The sequence below is a fragment of the Aphidius gifuensis genome, linkage group LG4 (assembly GCF_014905175.1).
Source record: "Aphidius gifuensis isolate YNYX2018 linkage group LG4, ASM1490517v1, whole genome shotgun sequence".
In the NCBI taxonomy this organism is placed as follows: domain Eukaryota; kingdom Metazoa; phylum Arthropoda; class Insecta; order Hymenoptera; family Braconidae; genus Aphidius; species Aphidius gifuensis.
The window spans coordinates 19,388,692-19,411,763 of NC_057791.1; the positions used below are offsets into that span (position 1 = coordinate 19,388,692).

Below are 23,072 nucleotides of genomic sequence, written 5' to 3' on the forward strand. Positions count from 1 at the left end.
TTTTGTGCACTTCTGGTTGCTTCTGGCGTTTTTTTTTTATTTTAGTGCACAGTGTTAGACAAAAAATATTATCATTATTGAAATGCTGAAATATTTCTAAATACAAATTGAATTGTTATCTATTTTTTTTTTTTTTTTTCATAACTAATTGATATAAATTTTATAATTTTTTAAAAGCAATTTAATTTGTCATTTTACTTTGATTATTGTTGATTTTTTTTTTCCAATTTAAATTAAAGATAATAATTATTTTCCTTCGTGATATAATTCTATTTACTATTTTTTAAATTGTTTATTTAATTATTCTTATTTATAAATAATTTAAAAAGTATTTTTATTGGTTTAAAAAATTTATAAATTTGCGTCTATTTTATTTTTAATATTTTATTGAAACACACACACGTAAATTTACAAATAAGGTACATTAAATGACCTTATTTAAGATAAATGCAATTATTATTATTCATTAATAATAAATTTTAAAATAATTTAATACGTATTTTATTTTTAACAAGTAAAAAATAAAAATATATTTATGATTGATAATATTGAATTTGTGTGTTGGTTTGTAGCATGATAAATTAATTTACAAAAGCACATAGTGGCATATTTTTATGTACAATAATATTATGATATTAAATTTAATCAAATTCTGGAATATCATCAAATGAATAGCCTGGTACTTGTCTGTATGCCATAAGTGCAACTCTCACATGATATGCGCCAGGTATAAACATAAGTGCGCCCAATATTATTAGTGGCCACATTCTATCACCATACTATTAATAAAAAATAATAAAAAAATACATTATTATTTTATGAAACTATTAAATTTATAATTAAGTTAATTATTTAACCTTGGAATCAATATGACCACTGATTATTAAACTTCCAATGATGAGCATCACAGTACCACCAATGAATAACAACGAAGCTAGACCAATTGCTTTCCATGGTATTTTAACTGGTGGACCCACAAACTAAAATTTAAAAAATAATAATTAGTATTTTTTAATTATCAATTAACAAATGTTTAAATTTTATAGTAATATTATTTATTTACCTGTGAATCGACATAGCCATGATCAGTTTCAGTCAACTGTGTGTAATCCACGTTTTCAAATATTCTTTCACCGTTGTTTACTAATTTTCTTTTTGACATACTAAAACCGTACTGTATTGAATCTAAAAAATAAAATTCATTATTATTTTTTTAAAATTTAATATATATATATTATTATAAAACAACAATGGATTCAAGTAGATTAGTAGAACAAAAAATAGAACAACTGTCTTGCGCACTTATTTATCATAAATAAATTATATTCAATATTGCAACATGTTGTATACTAAAATATTAAATTAAAAAAATTATTTTATAAATAAAAAGATATTAATAAAGCTGGGTAATTAATTGTAATTGAAAAAAAAAAAAATTAAAACAAGCTTGCAATTGTTTAAATAGATTTTAAAAATTGATGAATTCATGACAATGAATAATAACGATTGTTCCACTTTGAAAGTATTAATTAAAAAATTTAATTATTTAAAAAAAAACAAACGTGATTCATTGAGCTTGAGTAGAGGATCCAGGATGACAAATAAATAATATTATTAAAATGAAAATAAATTATTTTAACTTGTTGTAACAATTAACACTTGAATTGCGTTGTTGATTTTTGATAAAAAAAATATACTGATGATGTACATGGCGCTGTTGTCCAGGAGTTAATGATTTAAAAAAGTCAATGATTTTTATTTTTTTCTGGGAATCTATTTAACCAGCAGGTGATGATTTTCTTATTTTTATTTTCAACTCAATTTAATAGCTATCAGCTGATTTTCTTTTGAATAATTTATCATATTAAAAGAAATTTATTTTCCATTAAAAAATTAAAAATAAAACAAAATCACCGATTGGAATAAATAATAATTGTGTAAATTATTTTTAAGATGTAATAATTTATCAGAAAAATTACAATTTACCTCGTCGAAACCATGTTTTCCACATTTTTTCCACAAAACTGTTCAACAAACTAAAAATATTTTACAATTTTCACTGTTTAAAATATAATACTAACTATTTAAACCTCATCACTAATTAATTTTATTATTATTTATAATAATATTTGCTAAATGTTTATATTTTTTAGATACCAAAAACATTTTACATGTGAAATATATTTAGGGGTTGATATTTTTGTGACGTGTGTTTGTAAATAATCGATCCTGGGTAAAACGATTGCGACGTTTACAGCGCACATTTTCCATGCCCAGTATAAAATTAAAAAATAAAAAAAAAAAAAAAAAAACCATACAACAATTAATTAAAATTTAATCAAATCATTTGTATAATAATTATTTTTTTTTTAAACACAAAATCATGGTGAAAAAGTTTACTTGCAAACTTCTGCTCATCAATGTTCATCAAATTTATTTCATTAACCCATTTCACGTGAGTTTTTATGAGATTAGACGATAAGTCAATAGTCTTTCATTATCAAGTCAATTTTAAACTATTATTATTTATTTTATATTTTATCAAAAAACGATTGAATTAAATTAAATTGACGCATTAGCTATCCAGCTTCAAGAATAATCAACAATGACAGTATTAAATTGGACGAAAAAAAAAAAAAATTAATAAGCTTTTTATATTTTGGGATGGTCATAGTGATGTACTATTGTCTATTACACGTGGATGTTAAAAAAAATAATTAAGGGATGAATTTAACAAGCGCAAGCGCAATTAAACAAAAAAAAAACAAAAATTTAAAATTTATTTTTCTTAAAATCTTTAATAACAAATTATTATCTTGCGTATATTTCATAAAATAAATTATAATAATTATAAATAATAATAATAACAATTGTTATTAAATTTATTGTTTAAAAATAATAATTATAATTTAATATAAAATACGCATGAGCAGATGAGAGAGCAGAAGGAGCATACGGTCTGAGCGTAATGTAACTCGCAGTTGTGTTGGCGCATTGATAAAAGAAAAAAAAAAAAAAAAATTATTTGGAGGGGTTGAAAGTGGTGGTAGAAAATAAGAGGGTTGGTGTATGATGTATTGGGGTGGTTTTAGTTCAGTGCGGGTTCTGAGGGCGGTGAGGGAGGTTTTCTTTATTTATAAAAAAAAAACTACGTACATTTGACGACAGATAAGCGCACAAGGCAGCCCGGCTGCTCAATATTATTTATAACAAACAAATAAATTATTATTAAATATTTATTTTATAATAATTAATTGTATTTTTAGAAAAAAAAAACTTTGAGATATTGCACCGGGCTTGCCTTTGCGTTGATTTTAATTTGTTGTAAATAGTGCAACTGAAAAAATATATTTGTATATATTTTTTTTTATCGATTAAAATTTTGTAATTAATTTGAATATTGATAAAAGTTCTGATAAAATTATTGGTGTTTTTTTCCAAATTAACAACAAGATATTATCTTGGTAAAATCATCCCTCCAGCAAATCCGTCGCTGATCGTCTAGTCTCAGGTAAATCAATAAATATTTCATTCAATTTTTGTTTTTTTTTTTTTTTTAATTGTTATCTTTTGTTGTTTTTTTAAACAATAAATTTCAAGTGTGGCTAATTAATTAGTGTTTTTTTTTTGTTTGTTGATAATTAATTTGTATTTATTTGTTGTAAAGATTTAGGAAAAAATATATACTTTGTTGGGTTAATTGATTTTTAGACCGGCGTTTGTTGATTGAACCAGCAGCTGTTTAATAACGTAAAAGAGGGGATCAAGTACAAGGGTTGTTTGCTCAAAGAGTCAAATTTTTTTGCCAGCATTTTAAACAATATTTTTTTTTCATATAAATTTATGATAAAAATCATTCACACACGAAATTTGTCAATGAAAGTCTTTTTTCTTTGTTGATTTTTTGTTTAGTCATTGTTTAATTGTAAAACTAGTTTAAAAAAAAATATTAAAAAATTCATATTGTTTATAAAATCAAGGTAAATTTATTGTTTATGAATTTTATTATATTTTAGTGTTAAAAAAAAATTGAAAATTCAAATATATAGGTATTATTCAAAATAATTTTTAAATTTGAATTTTTTATTCTTGTTTTTTAGCTTTAATTTTCATTGAAATTTGATAATTTAGAGATAATTGATAATTGATTTGTTCAGAGCTATAAATTGTGAGTATAAAAATTGATGAAAAAAAAATTATTTTTTTATAAAATTTGTAATAATATTGAGGGTGGGTTGACAAACGTTTGTCAAATATAAAGTACTTGTGACTCAACGAGAATATAAATTGATTGTCAAATTGATATCTCTTTTAAGAAGCTAAATAATTTTATTTTCCCTTGATACAAAAAAAAGTAATAGATTAAATGCTCAGCCATATTATTTTTTATTTTCTTTTTAAACTCTTATTTTTTATAGCTCAATTCATAAAAATATTTATGTATAATCCAATTTTTCAAAGTATTTTTTCTCCTTAAAACTTCAAGACTAATACCTATATACTAAATGATTTAAAATTATGTTTTTTTTTTTCATTACAGAGTCAATATGGAAGGTCCAATTGAACGAGGTAGAAATTTTCATCTACTTGGTGATGATGAATTGCCAAAGCTATTGGAATTTTTAACTGGACATTTACCCGAATCACTAAAAGTAAGTTAAATTCTCAATGATATTGTATTTAATAAAAAAAATTATAAACTAATATATTTTATTTATTTATCCTAGAGAAATTATAACAATAGAAAAAAGACATTTTTAAATAATCCAATCACAGCAAGATGCATTAATTAATATCAACGTTAAAAAAATAAAAATAACGACTTGGCACTCATCAAGTTGTATAAATTTCTCAAAGTTTTTTAACTAGTAAATTACTGGTTGAACTTTTAAAACATTTAATGTTTATAAAATTTCCATTGATTTGTTTTTTCTATTTTTTATATTTATGTCTAGGGCCAAGGTCACACGTGACATTATTTTTTATTATCAAAAAATCGACGCATTGCGACCACCCTAAAGATCAAGAAAATAAATTTTTCTTTTTACATATAAATTTCTTAAATTTTCTTAATTAATTATCATAAAATATATTAAATTAATTAACAATTAGGATAAATATTTATTTTAAAATATAATATCCAAATATTATTTTAATAAAAAAAAATAGAAAAAACAAAAAATCATGATTGACAATTTGACATGCAAAGTTCATTGATTATTTTGATTTTGCATTTTTACTGCAATAATATTTACTTTTTTCTATTATAAATATATATATTTAAAAAATAAAATTTTTTACACGTGTGCGTCAATGACTTGACCTTGACCGTATGATGATTTGCCATTTTGCCAAGTTATTAGAATTAACTGCATTGTTTTAAATTATTATCAGGATCATAATGTCGTGTTAAGAATTTAAACACGCATATCACACAAATATCTATTATTATAAATTCATTAATAACATTATTATTATTTTTATTTTTGCAATATTTTTAGTTTCAACAAACCGTCCTGACTTATATGAAAAATAAAGTTTGGGATTTTTATTTTTACGTTGATGATGATTGGCCAAATGTACCAATATGTTTGCATTTTCCAGGAATGACACAATCTGTAAGTTATTTAATTTATTAAAATTAAATTAATAAATAAATTTACCTTTTTTAAATTAACAAATAATAACGTCATTTAAATAAAACCCTAAAAAGAAAAAAAAAATGATTGATGAAAAAAAATAAAATAATGATAAGAAGAAATATAATATAAATTTTCCAGTGTTTATTAAAAAACAAAAAATACAATTGGCATGTCTCAGCCGAACGGTCTACTGTACGAGAGTTTTGGAGTATTCTGTCCAACAAAAAACCTGGATTGTCTGCATCAACTACGAAGTGAGGACATGCTGATCAATTGGAGCAAACCATTGTACATAAATTTTGTTCATTGTGAAATAGCTAAAGAGTTATTTAATCTTTATGAGGATACTGGTAAAATTGAACAAGTACTTGGTGATGTATGGGCATGTAAAGAATTAAAATATCAAGATGAACATGATGAAGAAGATGATGATGATGATGACAATTCAACTGATGGAAAAGTGTTACAATTATGTGCTGAACATGCTGAAAGTATACATGAATTATATCCAGCAAATGATATGGAATGTCATGAATTATTTTTACGTTTAATTAAATTATTGCCAGCAGCTGGTGTATTTGTTGATGGTAAATTAGCAGCATGGATGATACAATCATATTATGGTGCAATGTTTTCAATGCAAACAAAACCAGAATATAGAAGAAAAGGATATGGAACACGTTTAGCAAGGTAAACGCATATATATTTAATTTAAATTGTTGATTATTTATAAATATATTTTTATTTAAATGATTATTAGGTACCTGACAAGAGTTGTTGTTGATCGAGGCTATACACCATTTGTTGTAATACGACCAGAAAATGAAGCTAGTCAAAGTTTATATAAAAAATTAGGCTTCTGTAAATTATATCAAACAGTTAGAGCAACATTTATACCATATGGTTATAATGAATGTATTGATAATAGTATCACTTGTTTTGTTGATGCTGTTAGAAATATTAAAATTGATAATAAAATTGTTGATGAATTTGAAAATGATAATATTGAGCAAGATGATACCAAGGAAAATAATAAAAATTGTATTATCAAGTGTATTGAAAATATTGACCATCAACATATTGATGATAAAAAAATTATTTGTGATGAAGATAATGATGTGACATGTGATGATGCACAAGTACCAGACAGTGGTGGTGATGACTAATTTAATATTTATTATAATAAAGTAGCTTTTTCATTTTATTATTGAATTTTTTTTATGACAAAAAGAAAAAACAAAATCATATCTAATTTTTTTGTTGTTTTAATTTGATGATTGTGTCTTCCTTTTTTGTTTTTTTTTTTTTTTTCGAATATTGATATTGGTCAAACACCAAGTAGATTTTTTTATGATAAATTATTAAGAAGAGGTCCCGGTGTATTTATTAACCTACATCATATCATATTTTTTGAAATGAAAAAAATCTAAAAGATAAATAAAATATACATAAATAATAATTGCGTATAGATTCAGGTTCAAGACCAAAGATGCAGTTGTAAAATGAACCAAAAAAAAAAAAATTAACCGAGCCTTTTTTTTTTTTAATAGTAATTGTGAGTCATGGTTGGTGAAAGCAATCTGTGATTATTATTTCTTTGTATATATAAAAAATATTGAAACATAAAATATTGTAAAATTGTGAAGTAGTATTATTGATTCAAAAATTAATTATCGAACAAGAAAATTTTCCGGGGCCTCGAGGAGATACGTAAAATTTTGAAATAAAAAATTAATAATAATAGTAATGAATATATTTATTGTAATTAAAATTATATGACCAACTCAAATTTAATATTTTTTTTTGGATTTTAAATTATTTAGTTTTTTTTTAATTATCAAAAACTAATTATTATTAATTTTACCGCGAAAATTAAAGACGGGTTAATTATACACATGCAAAAAAAAATACAAAATAAAATTATTAAAAAAATATTCCGGCTCGATTGATGATAAAAATATTTTGAAATTCACATTTTGCTAAATTTTTTTGATCAATTTCTAAATACCATAAATCTATTTGAAATTATTAAAATGATTCATTAACTTGATTAAATTGCAAATGAATAAAGTTTTATAATTTTAATTGATAATAAAGTTTCTAATTTTTTGCAAATGATGGAGAATCTTTTGGAGACTTGCCAATTTGATTGACAATTGAATAAAAATAAACTCGAGTCGGAATAAAAAGCCACTGATAATCTTTATAATTATCAAAATAAATTAAAAATTAATTATTTATTTATTAATAGAAGTGAATAAATTAATTTAAATAAAAAAAAAAATGTCTCTCTATTATTTTTGTTTTTATTATTTGAACAATTTATCACTTGCCATGAGGGACATGCTGTGATAACTTAATCCAATTTATTTAATTTATTTATAATAATAATTTTTAAATGATATAAATATTAGTAGCTTAAATAAATTTATAAAGATGCCTTTGGCACACAGTAAAATGAAAAATTATTAAATTATTAAATAATAATTTTAATCTAAATATATAATCGAAATATTTTTATTATTTTAATAATTCATTGTACAAACTGTGTGCCAGATACGAAGATTAAAAAATTAATTAATTTAATTTTTTTGAGATGGATATAATGATGAAAAAAAAATATTTTAAAAAAAAAAAGATTTGTGATTAATAAGTACTTGTACCCTTCCAGGAATATTAAGTCAATTAGAATTATCTAGAGAAAAAAAATCATTTAAAAAACTTTTTGCAATAATCTTTCACGAAACTAATATCTTTTTTTTAATTAACAAATTAATTGTTTATAAAAAAAAAAAATACTTAAAAATTGACACCAATATTTGTACAGTAATTTATTAAATTTATTACTTTTTTTTTTTAATTTTTATTCCGCTAATATTGTTAATAAAAAATAGCACATTTACTCAAAAAAAAGAAAATAATTTAACTCAATAAATAATGTCTCTTTTTGTGTACGAGAGAGACACACAATAATAATTGTTAAAAAAAAAATATTTGTTGTGAAAAAAAAGAGCAACGAAGTATCTATAAAATTGGCGAATGAAAAATTTTTTGAATAAATAATAACAACGCTGGGTAATAAACAAAAAAAAAAAAAAATTATAATTATAGATTATATATTAATGAGTTTAAAATTAAAAAAAAAAAAAATTATTTAATTTATCTCGCATTTTAGAGGCCTAATTAACACAAAAATAAAAAAAATTGTTTAAAAAAAAAAAAATACAACAAACACCTCATAAAAATTGTGTAAAAATTAAAAATAAATGAATAAATAATTTCTCTTTTATGCACAAAATTATTAAAAATATTATTTTTTAAAATAAAACCTCAATTTGTGTTTATAAACAAAATTAAACAAGAAACTGCTGCCACCTGGGCGGCAGAATCCCCAATTTATTTCGTCAACAATCAAAAATAAAAAAAAAAAAATAAAAAAAGTATTTTAATTCTAATCAAATAAAAAACAGTGATAAATAAAAAATATGATAGTTATAAAAATAATTACATGACAAACCCAAAATATGATGACAGTTGAAAAAAAAAAGAATAAACAATAACAATAAAAAAAGATAATTAATATAGATATATAAAAATTGTATAAAATAAAATTATAAACTGGTCAATGGGATGACAAACTGCACTCTCATGTGTACCACCACCACCACCTTACCCAACAAACACTGACTTGCACTGACCAACACATAAACAAAAAATTTAAATAATCCAGTGTCGTTAATACTCGTATTATTTCGTTTAAATTCGGTACAACGTGCTAGTGGAGAGGGGAATCGCGCACAGTGTACTCGTGACGTCACATAATTGGAGTAAATACAAAGTAGTCTTGATAGGACGGTGGCATGCGCCGCACCGATTTTCACAGAGTCTTAGAGCAACGTCTATTCGCGCGTTTTATATATTAGTTAATATAATATAATAATTTTATAATTTAAAAAAAAAAAAACAATCTAATAATTATTTATTAAAAAAAAAAAATTGTGAAACATAAGGTGTTTTTTTTTTAACAGTGAGACAAATTTTTTAAATTAATTTATTTTTTTTATTTACAATAAATAGTAATTTCTTAAATTAAGTGAAATTTTTTTTTTTTTTTTTTCAATAATTTATTTTCAATGTCATGTTTTACAAGTGTATAATTTAAAAAAAAATAAAAAAAGTGATTGATTATTATTAATATATAAATAGATAAAAAATTAAAAATAAAATAATAAAATAATCTAGATGAATGTGAAACAAGTGTGTGTCAATCGGCAAAATAAAAATGGATAAGATTGAGGTAAGTAAAAATTTTAAATACATAATAAATTAAATTATAAAATATAAATATTAATTTTATTATTGTAAAATAATTATTTGGAAAATTAATGATGTTCCAAAAGGAAATGATAATTGTGTGGGTTAGACATCTGGCAATATTTGCCGGGTAAATTATAAAGAGGCGGGGGGGCAAGGGGGAGGGTGTACGATTAGACGTTATTTTATCGTTGCTTTCTCACTCTCTTAAATATTTTTTTTTTTTTTTTTTAATTTTTTCTCTCCCTCGTCTCTCAACCCCTCTCTCGATTTTTTTTAACTTGGCACTGGCCTCGCTTTGCTTTACTAATGCCATCCTCTTTTTTCATTGCTATTTGCCGATTTTTTATCTTTTTTTTTTTTTTCTTTTTTTATCCCCTCTGCCCCTACTATTACTGCCTAATTCATTTTTTTTTTTTTACTCATTTTTTTGTCTCTCTGTCTTGTGCATATTATAGCCACATTTTCCATCTCATTTCAATCTTATTATTCTTATTTTTATTAAGATATTTATAGATGTGCCTTAACCCGATTTAACGTCACCACTCGACTCTTTATTGTCTTAACAATGAATTTCAAAAAAAAATAATAATAATATTAATAAGATTCTCGAGTGAGTATATTTTTTTATTACACGATTGAATAATTAATATTTTTTTAATATGAATTTTTAAGTTGAAAAGAGAGAGGGAATTTAGAAAATATATTTTCGGTTTTTAAAGGTTTTTGAGCACTTTTGGGCCGATTTATTCGAGGCAATTTTGAGATAACCATTTGGGAAAAAAAAAAAAAACACCATAAAAAAAAAAAAGGTATATTTTCTTAGAGTCCAATGCCAAACTGTCTATTACGTGGAAACGAGACAATGGCTTTTAAAAATTCCAACTTATACTTAAAAATTTATTTATTTATTTGAAAATTTTATTAAATATTTTAATTTTTTTTTAAAACTTTCCATTTTTTGTTCTATATTTAAAAAAAAAAAATAGCTGTATTATTACAAATGATGAATTAATATTTAAAAAAGATTTCTATTCATTAAAATAATTATATAAAAAAAAAGGAAAAAAAAAAAAAATGTAAATTTGAGTAATTGAGTATTTTATTTATTTAAAAAAAAAAAAAAATTTAAATATAATTTGTTTGAAATTAAATTTAAAAAATAATATATTTAGTTTAAATAAATAGTAAATATTTTCATTTATTTCAGCAGGGCTTAGTCATGTTGGAGTAAAAAAAAAAATCAAATAAAAATTAAATATAAAAAAAAAAAAATTATTCCGACTGCATTCGTAATGCAGCCGTTGACTACGGAGATGTGTGTGTCTGTGTGTGAATTTTGTTGGTATGTGTGGCTATTTAATATTTGTTTGTGTGAAAGCGTGAACGAGTTTTTCAACGTGTTTTTAGAGAGTAAGAGAGACACGTGTATATCATTGTCATATAAATGTGACACACACACATATATTATTATTTTTAATTTTTTTTTCATTTTCATCATCATTATTATTCCGGATTCTTCACTTTGTTATTTTTTGTTAATTTTTTTTTTTTTATCTTTCTGTTCTCTGTCGCATTTACATTACCACGTAATTGAATTATTATTTTTTTTTTTTTTACTTATATTATTTTAATTACAAATAAAATAAAATAAAATAAAATAAAATTCATGAATAAATAGTCAAGTGAATTTATTATATTTAAAAACTCCATATTTATCTTTAAATTTTTTTTACTCATTTTTATTAAATTATAATTTTTCACCCATGTTATTATTTAAATTATTAACAATTTTTTTTCAACAATAATATTCTCTTTTATTTAAAAAAAAAAAATAAAAAACTTGCTAAAAAATAAATCTATAATTTTTGTGTATAAAAAAAAAAAAAAAAAAAAACTGATTTTTATTTATTTTATATTCTTCCCTTTGGCTATAAAAAGTTTTACGATTGACTGTTGCAACCTCCTTTTTTTTTAAAAAAAAAAAAAACATAAAAAAAAGTAAAAAAAACGTGTGTATCCAAAGTTTTGCTATAAATAATAAAATTAAAAAATAAATTTAAAACGAAAAAAAAAAAAAAGGGAAATCAAATGATTATAAAAAAATAATAATAAAAATAATTTGATACAGTGTGTATATATATTTTAATGCTAAAATTATAATCAACAAAATTAGAGTTTGTCGAAGGGGGGTGGGTAGAATAGAGAGGGGGTAGGGGGGGACATGAGTACAGTCAATGTTGAAAGTATCGTTGACCGCGATTCACGTGGATAGGAAAGTTATGAAATTCAATAAAAGCAAAAAAAAAATAAATAAATAAATTAAGATGCTGGAAGAATTAAATGATTTTTAAAAATTTATATTTTTAATTATCTAATTATAAAAAAAAAAAAAAGAATAAATAATTTAATTAATTTATAAAAATGGAGTTACAAATAGATTTTTTTATGATAAATTAAATATGTGTGTGTGTGTTTATTAATATAAATAAAGTTGGATGACCGAGCACTACACATCAAAAAAAAAAAAAAAAAATTTTTCAAATAAAAAAATAAGATAAGAAACGAGCAAGATGAGAAGGAACCACACTGCGAGTGTGACAAAGAATTATGGAGGGGGTAGTTTGTTGAATACATACATTATATTTTCGACACATTGAAATTGTGAAAACTCGATTTGATCTTGGTGGTGGTGGTGGTGGTATATGGGCCTACTTCTCTTTACATGTTTCTATTCTTTTTTTTTTTTTTTTTTTTTCTATTTTATTTTTCTGGTTGATGTATATCCTTGAAAAATATATTCGGGAATTTTCAACTAGCCCTTATTATGAGCCTGAATTTTAAGTTGTTTAAATCCTTCATTAATTAAAGATAAAAAAAATAATTTATGAGTTTTTAATTCATCAAAATATGGCCTGTTGGTTTTTAATATTTTTTTTTTTTTTTTTATCAAATATTTATATAAATGTTTAAATATATAAAAAAAAAATTATTGCGTAATAAGAATAATTGATTGTGTACCGTGACGATATTCATGGAAATAATAATTTAATAATAATAAAAAAAGAAAAAAAAATTAAATACTTGTATTTGATTATACAAACATTACAAAATGTCGGTCAATTTTCAATTGCAATATTATATATTTTCTCTTTATTAAATTTAAACAATCAATAAAAACAAAAAATTAAATTAATCAATATACAAATTAATAACAATAATAACAATGTGTGTGTGTGTATTTAAAAAACATTTAAAAACAGATAAAATAAGAGTCTCTTTAATTTCAAAATAAAAAAAAAAAATGCGACCAACTTGAAAAGACATTGGGAAGTTGCAAGCAAATGTAATATCACAGAAGATATATACTCAATACAAGCATAAAAACACATATATATATAAAATATATACAAAAAAAAATTACATGTATTTGTTAGTGACCGTGAGAGAGTGTGCAATAGGAGGGAGAGAAAATAACAAGGACGTGCCATGAGTTTGGAGGACCCGTTATAGTAAATTCAATTTTATCTTATTAAATAAAAAAAAAAAAATATAAAATAATAATAAAAATGAGTAATTTAAAATAAAATATATCTATCAATAAATTATAATTATAATTTATAATTTTTTTTCAACATTTTATATACATAAATAATAATATTTTACATAATACAATAATTATTATCAAATAAATAAACAAACAAATAAATAAATGTTTAAAAAAAATAAAAAAAAAAATATTTATATAGATAAAGCAATTTCTAAGTCGTTTTGAGAGGATAGTAAAGAGAAAAAAAAGAAGATACGTGATGAGAAGAGCAAAGAGGGTTGTTGTAGCAGTGGTTTTTTAAAAAAGAAGGGGAACTATGTTTATGTGTGTGTGTGTCGAATTAAATACATATATATCTACAGTGTTTATTGTGTAGGGTGGGGCAGGAACAGCCACGAGACGACATACTATTATATGAGAGATGAGAGAGAGAGAAAGAGAGATGAATCAGGAGGGCGAATGAGAGAGAAACATTGACAGCGGTGGAAAAGCCGATAGCGAGGCTCAATGTAATTACCATTGGGAATTGAACAAATAATAATATATGCATTCTATTATTATAACATATTATTTTTTTTTTTTTTTTATAAATCAGGTTGTTATAATAACAATTATTTATTTATTTTTAAACAATTATTATTATTGTTATAATTTAATTAGCTGTTGGATATTTAGTTAATTTATTTTTAATGATTTTGCTTAAAAAAAAATTGGGGTGATTTATTTTATTAATTTTTTTTTTTTTATTTTATTTGACGTTTTATGATAACGACTATTATTTTTTTTTATCACATTTGCTTGGAATTATTTGTAAAACGGTTTATTTTTAACGTTTAAAATTTTTTTTTATTTATTTTAGACAGTTATATATTTTTTATAAATAATAAATGAATAGATGTTTAAATATTTAAATTATTTTTTATGTCAAATGATGATTTTGTTAGTCACAGTTAAAATTTTTATTGGCTTTATAAAGTTGTATTCTCACCGTAAAGAAAAAAAAAACCTTTTGCTTAAATTTTTCAACGATAATGATCCCTTGATATAATAATAATAATAATTCATTTGGCGGCGAGAGATGAACGATGTCGATTTTTTTTTGTGTCGAGAAATAAAAATTATATACATTTTTTTATATGTAAAAAAAAAAATAACAATATTAATAGAATTTAAATGTCTGCAAAGTTTTAATAACATCAAGGTCAGGAATAAAAAAAAGGAGTATATATATATTGCAACAAAATAACAAAATAATTTATTTTTATCAAAAAAAAAAAAAAGAGAAACTTTTAAATTTAAAATTAAATTAGTTTACTTTTATTTTTTCAAGTAATCTATTTTTGGTTTAATTTAAAAATATATTGTTAAATTTGTCTTTTACTCCAAAATGGACATTTTTTTTTAAATATTGATCCTCCCCTTTTTTAATATATTTTTTTTTCTTTTTTATTTCTCATGTATGGTACATATGTGAAACTACCCTCTATATATTATTTCTTTTCTTCTATTTCAGCTTTTCATCCTCATCTCGATATATAATCTAAAATCCATGTACACATGTCGAAAACGTTATAAATATAAAATTTCCATTTCAAACAATCTCATTAATTCACATTTTATTTTTTTTTTAAATCTAAAATTTCATTCTCAATTTCAATTTTAAATATTAAAATTTTCGTTTTTATAATACATTATTATATATCGACTTATTAAACCAAAAAAAAATTATGTTTTATTGTAGCCTTGAGGAGGTTAGTTCGGACTTGATGATAAAAAAAATAAGACAAAAGAAAAAAAAAAATTATTGAGATCGGAGTAAAATAAAACTAAAAAAACAGGGTGAAAAGATAAGATTGGAGTAAGAGGAACAAGAGAGAGCAAGAAAGAGGGAAAAAAAAAATATATATTTTCATAAAAATGAGTGCAAGTGAGATGGTCCACTGTGTGTATATTAAACATCAAAGTGTTAGTAATGAAGAAAAATAAATATATATATACCGAGTAATAAAAAGAGATGCTAGATAAAAAAAGAGCACACGCTGGTATTGGTTTATCAGTGTGTTATATTCGTTTATATATTTATATATTTTTAAATGTATATATACAGTGTACATTCGATTACAAACGACAGGGCTAAGTTGATGATGGAAGGGGCCATTGCCCCATATACCCGTCTCAAGACAAACGTCAAATAATAATTTTTTTTTTTTTTTTTTTTTTTTTCTATTATTATTATATATTAACTATTATATTAATATTTTTTTATTGACATTGAGAAAGATAATATTTCAACAAATAAATTTCACAAAAAAATTAAATTATTTTTTTTTTTTTTTTGTAAATTTTTATTTCCGGTTATTACACGGACGTATAAAATTTAAATCAAATTTTCATTTTATATATAAAGTTTATTTATCTTTATTTAAAAAAAATAAATACATAATAATATTATAATTTTTTTAAAAATTCTGCACATGGTGGCCTCGAACACTGTCGCAAGAGTTATAAAATAATAATAAAAATATAATAATGATAATTTTTGTCTTGTCGAATGCACACACATATATAACGACTGTATATTTTTTTTTAATTTTTTTTTTTTTTTTCATCGAGTGATTCATCAGAATATACGAGTGGTACACTTGATACGGTCATTAATATTACTCGATATTAATAAAAACATATAATTTTAATATTATGAAAATTTATCTATTTATTTTTAATTGATAGAAAATTATAAATTTATATATTTTTGTTGATTTTTTTTCGAATATGCAGCTGCTCCGAAACCAGATTGAGTCTAAAAATATATCCGTCGTATTTCCACCTTACACAAACTCCCAAAATGACTGCATATTGAATTTTTTTTTTTTTTTAAATTAATTAAATTGTATATATATTTTTATTAAAAATAATTGATTTTGTTACTTTTGACAGTGATTGTATTGAAAGCAAAAAAAAAAATAGTCATTCGAAAGTGGTTCTCATTTTGTTTCATCATTCAATCATATCATTTAAATTGCGCAATATATTTAAATAAATTTATGATCAATTTTTTATTTAATTTAAAAAATATTTTAATTAATTCATTCAATTTTATATATATTAAATTACGTAAATTAATTGTTTAAATAAAATAGTGAATAATATATTTATCATTTTATTTTTTGTATTGAATAAATTAAATATAATAATAATAAAATCAGACGCCCACCTATTCTCTGTGCCTCAGAAATCCGTTGAATTTCAAATAGCTGGTAAATAAAAGAAATAAAAAAAATATAAGAAGGTTGAAGGTGGATATAACAGGGCAAACTTGCCAGTTGAAGCAGAGAGACGCGTACAGTCCAACTCGAAAAGAGGTCAAACGATATTATTCATTATTTTTTTTTTTAGTCACGTAAATAAAATTATATTTTTAATTTTGCATAATATTGATTTTTCGTATTTTAAATTAAATTTTTCAAAAATTATTTATAAATTAAATTTTCTAGCCTTGATGAAAAAATGAAGTAAAAAAAAAAAAATTAATCAAGGATTTTTCCTTTTTTATTTTTCATAATTAAAAAATATATTTTGATTAAAAATTTTTCCTCTTTTTTTTTTTCTTTCAATTAATTTTTCCTTTGTTTTTTTTTTTGCTAATTAATCTTTTTTGTTATTCAATAATTAATTTTTTATTGAATTAACATTGTTACTTTGTTAAATTAAAATATTTTCAATTGATTAGATATAGAAAGAGAAAATATATGAAATATTTTGATGAAAATGTAATTGAATTTTTGAATATTGTCGATAAAATAACAAATGGATTTAGCATTTATCCTCTTTGCATGAGAGGGAAAGAGGGAAATAGCACGAGCCTGGGTCATCCCACAAATACTCTGTCATTTTTTAAAATATTTTTTATTCCTCATCTCCTCCTCTTCCTTTTTCTATCCATCCTCCTACTCATCCTTATCATCTGATTTTCCCTCTATTTTATTCTGACATTTTTTGACATTTTAAAATGCCATTTTCAATAAATATATAATTTATCTTTTATGAGTAAATATTTAAAAACAAATTTATAAATTTAACTTTTGATTGATTAAATTATTTTTAAATTATTTCAGTTACTTGGAGATGCATGTTTCAGTCATGGTCCATACACATTTTACAAGGCTGTGAGAATTAGTAATGGACGTGTATTACGACTTGGTAATTTTTTTCTAACAAAATTATGGACAGATGCTGATCTTGTTAGTATTGGTGAACTACAATTATTATGGCTTGATAGTCGTGGTTCAAATCAACCATTAGCATCATTGAGACTTTATTTTCTACCTGAAAATACACCTGATGGTCGACGAGATACACACGGTGAAGTGAGTAAATCATATTTTTTTTTTTTACATTTATTTCTCTTTTTCTTTTCATATATTTTCACTATTATTTTATTATTTTTTTACATTATTATTCGTAAGTGGAATGGAATTTTTACGTGGTATGTTTATCAGACTCTGAGTAATCTTTTTTCCTTTTTTTTTTAAATTGTTTAAAATATAATAATAATAAACCAACAAATAAACTAACTGATCGTGCGTTTTGTAAATGAAAAAAAATATTAAATCCCCGTTGACCTGCGGCAATAGTTTTTTTATTTTTTATTTCTACATTGTCGTGTTTATTCATCCTTTGGATATTTTTTTTTTTTTTTATTTAAAAAACTCGTTTCTGACCAACACACACACGCACACATGAATTAAAATACAAATATAATCAACGACTGACAATTTTTTATTTACGATGATCCGGAAAATATGATTATTCATTTGAAAAAAAAAAAAATACATAGTATTTTATTATTAAAATTTATTTAATTGTAAATTTTTAATGAAAAAAAATAAATAAAAAATTTAAAAGTAGAATTTTCAAAGTTTTAAAAGTTTGCTGAAAAAAAAAATAGAAAAAATAAAATTTTAAAGGTTTTTAATTAATTATAAAATACAGGTTAATGTACTTGATAAAAAAATAGAAAATTAACAACAAATATAAACAAATATAATAAATTAAAATAATAATCATTTTAAAAATAAAAAACAAATTGACAAGTATTTAAATTAATAGTTGAAAAAAAAAATAAATTGCATGACCTCTGGATACAATATACAAACAAAACTATTAATAAATAAAAAATATAAAAAAAATCAGGTGTATAATTTATTTATTTATTTTCATAAATATATTTATTTGTCGTATAGACAATTTGTGTGTATGAGAGAGGTAAAATTGAAGAGGGTAAAATTGTCGACCAAAAAAGGGGATGAAAATTTAACTTGTATATATAGAAAAGCATGTCGAATTTTAGATAAAAAAAGATAAAGAAAAAAATAAATAAGAGAAGGGGAATTTAAATTGGGGGATGAAAGAGGGCGGAAGTGTATGTGTTATTGGTTTTTGTTGCGCATGTCCATTGCCGGCGCCAATCTGGCGAATTTAGCCAACTTTAAGCCAACCCTCTCATAACATAAATTATTATCATAAAATATGTCATTCAATAAAATTTATTATTTATTTATTAATTAAATACAATAACAAAAAAAAAAACATAATCATTGATTTAATTTACAATGTGACCTAAATATTGCTTTTATTTTTTTTTAAATCAATTGATTAGTTTTTTTTTTATTATCTTGAAATTTAAAAATAATTTCCGGTTTGTTGTGTGATTTAATCGATTATTTTTTAATTGTTTTTTAATTTTATTGTTTTTGAAGGAGTTATAAAAATTTAAAAATTTTAATTTACTTTATATTTGCATGATAACTATTTTACATTGTCAATTAATATTGTCTAACCACACACAGACTAGAACTAGATAATTCTAAATTTATTTGAATTAAAATTATTGTGGCTATTGTATGGCCTTTGACTAGATTTGCTCGATGAAGCGTTTTCTTTCATGACTCATAAAAAAAATATAAAACAATAATATAAATAATTATATACACATTAATAAAAAAAAAAAAAACAACAACAACAATGGAGTAATAAACAATGAGCTTCGCATTCATTTTATATATTCCGAAATAAAATAATAATAAGAAATTATAAATTCTTCGTCATTATAAACTTATATTCATTTCTAAATTTAAAAAAAAAAAAATCTCAATTAATGTTTAAATAAATTACTTGATTTTTATATTTATTTATTATATTAATTTATATTGTAAGTTTTATTTTTTAAATTCAATATATAAATGTAATATTATATTTTTTTTTTTTTAAAAAAGTTTTTTATTTATTTTCATGTGAAAGGATTTTAATTTCGAAATTTATTCGACACCGGGAGGAGTAACACACACACATACACATTCTCACCGCAAAAATATTTCAAACTTTTTGAATAATAATGAATAAAATAATAATTTGATGTACGTCTGGCCTTGGTATACAATATACACACACAGGACGAGCAAACGCGATTATTTTTTTTTCAAATAATTTATCTTGTTATTATTATATTACTATTTTTTTTTTTTTTTTATAAAAAATTATTGGTTTTATTGTAAATTGATAGTCAAAACATTTTTAAATTAATATTTATAAATAATAATTAATCATTAATATTAGAAAATTGAAAAATATTTTTTTTCTAATTTTTAATTGTTATTATTACTATTATCATTTTTTTTCTACAAAGAATTATTGATTTTATTGTAAATCAATAGCTTTGTAATATAAATTTTCAAATTAAATATTTTTTTCTAATTTTGTTTTTTAATTTTTATATTTTTTTTTCATTATTAGGGATGTTAATTTTGACAATTGAATTATGGGATGCAATAAATAAAAAAGAAAAAAAAAAAAAAAAAAAATACATGCAGACCGCCTTGATGTCCATTAAGGAATGAGGCCCTAAAAATGAAAAAAAAATTAAAATTTAAAAAAACGAAAAACCAGTTGACGCTCGTGAATATATGTCTCTCTGATATATCTTATATTTATTTATTATTATTATTTATTTTTGTTTATTTATTTTTTTCGGACATTCTACGTGAATGGCTCTCGAGAGGAACAAGTATTTTCTCAAGTATGCCTCATTGACTCAGCGACATTGTTACAACAATTTATTTTCATTTATTATTTTTTAATAATTTTCATTTATTTTTATATACATCAATGTAGTATTATTTTTATATTCACGCGAATAAATTTAATGGTAACGTTGTTATCTCAAGATCTCATCACTCAGATATATTTAAATACAAATATACAAGTACAAATATATTTACACACACAAACTATACATAATTATATTTAATTTTATTTTCAAACAATGATATAATAAAATCACAAAAAAAAAAATAATAAATTACCTTTTTTATTATTAATTAATTAAATCAATTAATTAAAAATTATATTTTTTACTCAAAAATTAAAATTATTTTTCTACTCCAAAGACCAAAATAAAAGTAAATGCATTTAAATTAAAATCAAACTTGTTAAATGCCTCCAAGTTGTTAATTTAAATTTAAAAAAAAAAAAAGAAATAATAAAATAAATTATTAGGCAATGGTTAAGTACATAAAGATACTCGTTTATTAGTATGAATAAATATTAACACATGCATATAAATACATGTATATAAAATTACTGTTTATGAGTAGAATATAATTGTGGGCTTGTGTTTATCTCGTGTGTGTGTGTGTAGTATGTGATACGTTCTGGCATGTTGTTGTAGTTTATATACGAGGGAGGTTTAAGAGGGGTCGTGGAGAGAGAGGAGGAAAAATTGTGGAATAGTAGTAGTAGTGGAAAGAGGAAGAGAAAGAGGAGGAGGAGGTTTAGATGCGTGTTGCCATAGCAACTTAATTCCCTCTCCTTTACTCACTCACTTTCATCTCCAACAATTTCATCTCTTTTTTCAACTATTTTTTTAACTATTTATTTTTTCTATATATTTTAAAATATATATTATCATTATTTTATTTATTTATTTATTTTTTTTTAATTCAAAACTATTCGCATTGCTAATATCCTCATATTTGAATTGAACAACTTTGATATTCAACAAACACATATTATGTCTCAAGATTACCATATCAAACTTGAACTCGTTAATAAGATATTCATGGTTTTTAAACTTTTTTAATTTAATTTTTTTTTATTTAAAAATATTTTACATTGTTACGAATTATATTTTATCTATCTATTTATTTAAAGATGATTAATTGATTAATAAATATTAATTGAAATTGATTTATATAGAAAAATTTGTCGTTGATAAAATTTAATTGATATATATATATTTTAATTTTTTAAATAGATAAATAATTATAATAAATTGTTGTTACTATTTCCGTTGTACATATAGAGTTATTACCGCATTTAAAAGGGGCATCGATAGAGTCAACATTGCCTGGAGACTTTAGCCAGCAAAAGTGAGAGTCTGAGATTTTTTTTTATAACATAAATAAATAAATAAAAAAATTATAAATATATAAACATTTAAAGTAAAAGTCATGTTTGAATATAAAATTAAACAAATTATAAATAAATTGTTTTTAATTAATTTTTTGTTTTGATTTTTTAATAATTTAAATTCATTAGTTTAAATTTATATAAAAATTCACATGAAATTTTTTATTTTTTTTTTCGATCATCTTGAGTTATAAACACTTAAAATTTTTGGACATTGCACTTGGCAATAATCCAATAATAATTTTTAAAATATTCATCTTCTTTTGATGCATATATTTATTAACATAATTACATCTAAAAATAATGCCTTATTTTTTTATAAATTAAATTTAACAAAAATAATATTATTAAATTGCTTTTATATATATTTTTTTTTAAAATAAGAAAACGAGCCATTGATATGGCCGCCAATGTAAGCGTCCTTGGCACTCGTAAAGTGAATAGTGGAAAAATCATTGTCCAATATTTCGTTTATCTCCTTGCAAAATTGGAGACAAAACATCTTCTGTCATTTTTAAGGCGAGGGGTTTCACAATAATAGGAAAAAAAAAAACGTCGTTCTTTTCACCTCTTCGTGTGTTCTCTACCCTCCTCAATTTATTTTCTATTTTTTTTTACACATCTATACCACCCAAGTGTATTTTTTTTTTTTTTATTTCTATAATTTAATTGTCTCTACATACATAAATTTATTTATTTTTATTACACCATTACAATTTTTTAAAACAAGTTATTTTTAAATTTCATTTTACATATCCATTATAATCAATAATATATAATTAAAAATTTTCTTATATTGATTAATAACATACAGACAAAATCAATTAATACAATCTTCAAATTTTAGAAATAAAAATTTTTTAAATTATTACAAAAATAACAGAGAAAGAGATAAAAAAAAAAAAAAAAAAAAATACATAAACTGTCCGGATATGGCCTCGTATCGATTTCATTTTCTATCCTTATTTATAAACATATATATACATATTTTCATTACGTATTATCATGATTAAACATGAATAAAAAAAAAATGAAAAAAATCTCATTAAAAATAATAAATGAAAATTTAAAAAATTCATGTTTTTTTTTATTATAAAAAT

General features: G+C 22.0%; 3 protein-coding genes across 9 annotated transcripts in view; 2 read left to right on the top strand and 1 right to left on the bottom strand.

Moving 5' to 3' along the window:
* Nucleotides 1-546: 546 nt before the first annotated feature.
* On the bottom strand, nt 547-9,332 carry LOC122855496 (transmembrane protein 230). Of its 5 annotated transcripts, none has more exons than XM_044156902.1 (4): nt 9,160-9,332; nt 1,064-1,185; nt 858-980; nt 547-779 (listed from the first exon to the last, which is right to left on the bottom strand). In XM_044156902.1, the coding sequence occupies exons 2-4, from the start codon at nt 1,160-1,162 to the stop codon at nt 642-644; spliced, it is 360 nt and encodes a 119-aa protein (XP_044012837.1). In that variant the 5' UTR covers nt 1,163-1,185; nt 9,160-9,332; the 3' UTR covers nt 547-641. The 5 variants fall into 5 exon arrangements, with proteins under 5 accessions (XP_044012837.1, XP_044012834.1, XP_044012833.1 ...); XM_044156899.1 differs by having other exon boundaries at nt 9,151-9,332; XM_044156898.1 differs by lacking the exon at nt 9,160-9,332 and adding an exon at nt 1,987-2,135.
* On the top strand, nt 3,078-7,185 carry LOC122855495. Of its 2 annotated transcripts, XM_044156895.1 has the most exons (5): nt 3,078-3,511; nt 4,541-4,652; nt 5,502-5,618; nt 5,821-6,332; nt 6,403-7,185. In XM_044156895.1, exons 2-5 carry the CDS (start codon nt 4,548-4,550, stop codon nt 6,806-6,808), a joined length of 1,140 nt encoding a protein of 379 aa, XP_044012830.1. In that variant the 5' UTR covers nt 3,078-3,511; nt 4,541-4,547; the 3' UTR covers nt 6,809-7,185. The 2 variants fall into 2 exon arrangements, with proteins under 2 accessions (XP_044012830.1, XP_044012831.1); XM_044156896.1 differs by lacking the exons at nt 3,078-3,511; nt 4,541-4,652 and having other exon boundaries at nt 5,505-5,618; nt 5,781-6,332.
* A 138-nt stretch (nt 9,333-9,470) lies between the features above and the next one.
* The window catches only part of LOC122855497 (GATA zinc finger domain-containing protein 14-like), a 36,323-nt gene continuing 22,721 nt past the window's right edge, over nt 9,471-23,072 (top strand). Inside the window, exons 1-2 of one of the 2 annotated variants that reach the window (XM_044156903.1) lie at nt 9,471-9,939; nt 17,622-17,873. In XM_044156903.1, the coding sequence (XP_044012838.1) occupies nt 9,925-9,939; nt 17,622-17,873 (267 nt within the window). In that variant the 5' untranslated portion in view covers nt 9,471-9,924. The remainder of the gene's footprint in view (nt 9,940-17,621; nt 17,874-23,072) is intronic. The other variant, XM_044156904.1, reaches the window with a different exon arrangement.

Coding starts and splice junctions, on each gene's coding strand:
- LOC122855495 (XM_044156895.1), top strand. CDS start 4,548: ATGGAAGGTCCAATTGAACGAGGTAGAAATTTTCATCTACTTGGTGAT. Junction 5,619..5,820: donor TTCCAGGAATGACACAATCT/GTAAGTTATTTA, acceptor GGCATGTCTCAG/CCGAACGGTCTACTGTACGA. Junction 6,333..6,402: donor TATGGAACACGTTTAGCAAG/GTAAACGCATAT, acceptor AATGATTATTAG/GTACCTGACAAGAGTTGTTG.
- LOC122855496 (XM_044156898.1), bottom strand. CDS start 2,011: ATGTGGAAAACATGGTTTCGACGAG. Junction 1,186..1,986: donor GAAAACATGGTTTCGACGAG/GTAAATTGTAAT, acceptor TTTATTTTTTAG/ATTCAATACAGTACGGTTTT. Junction 981..1,063: donor ATGGCTATGTCGATTCACAG/GTAAATAAATAA, acceptor TTTAAATTTTAG/TTTGTGGGTCCACCAGTTAA.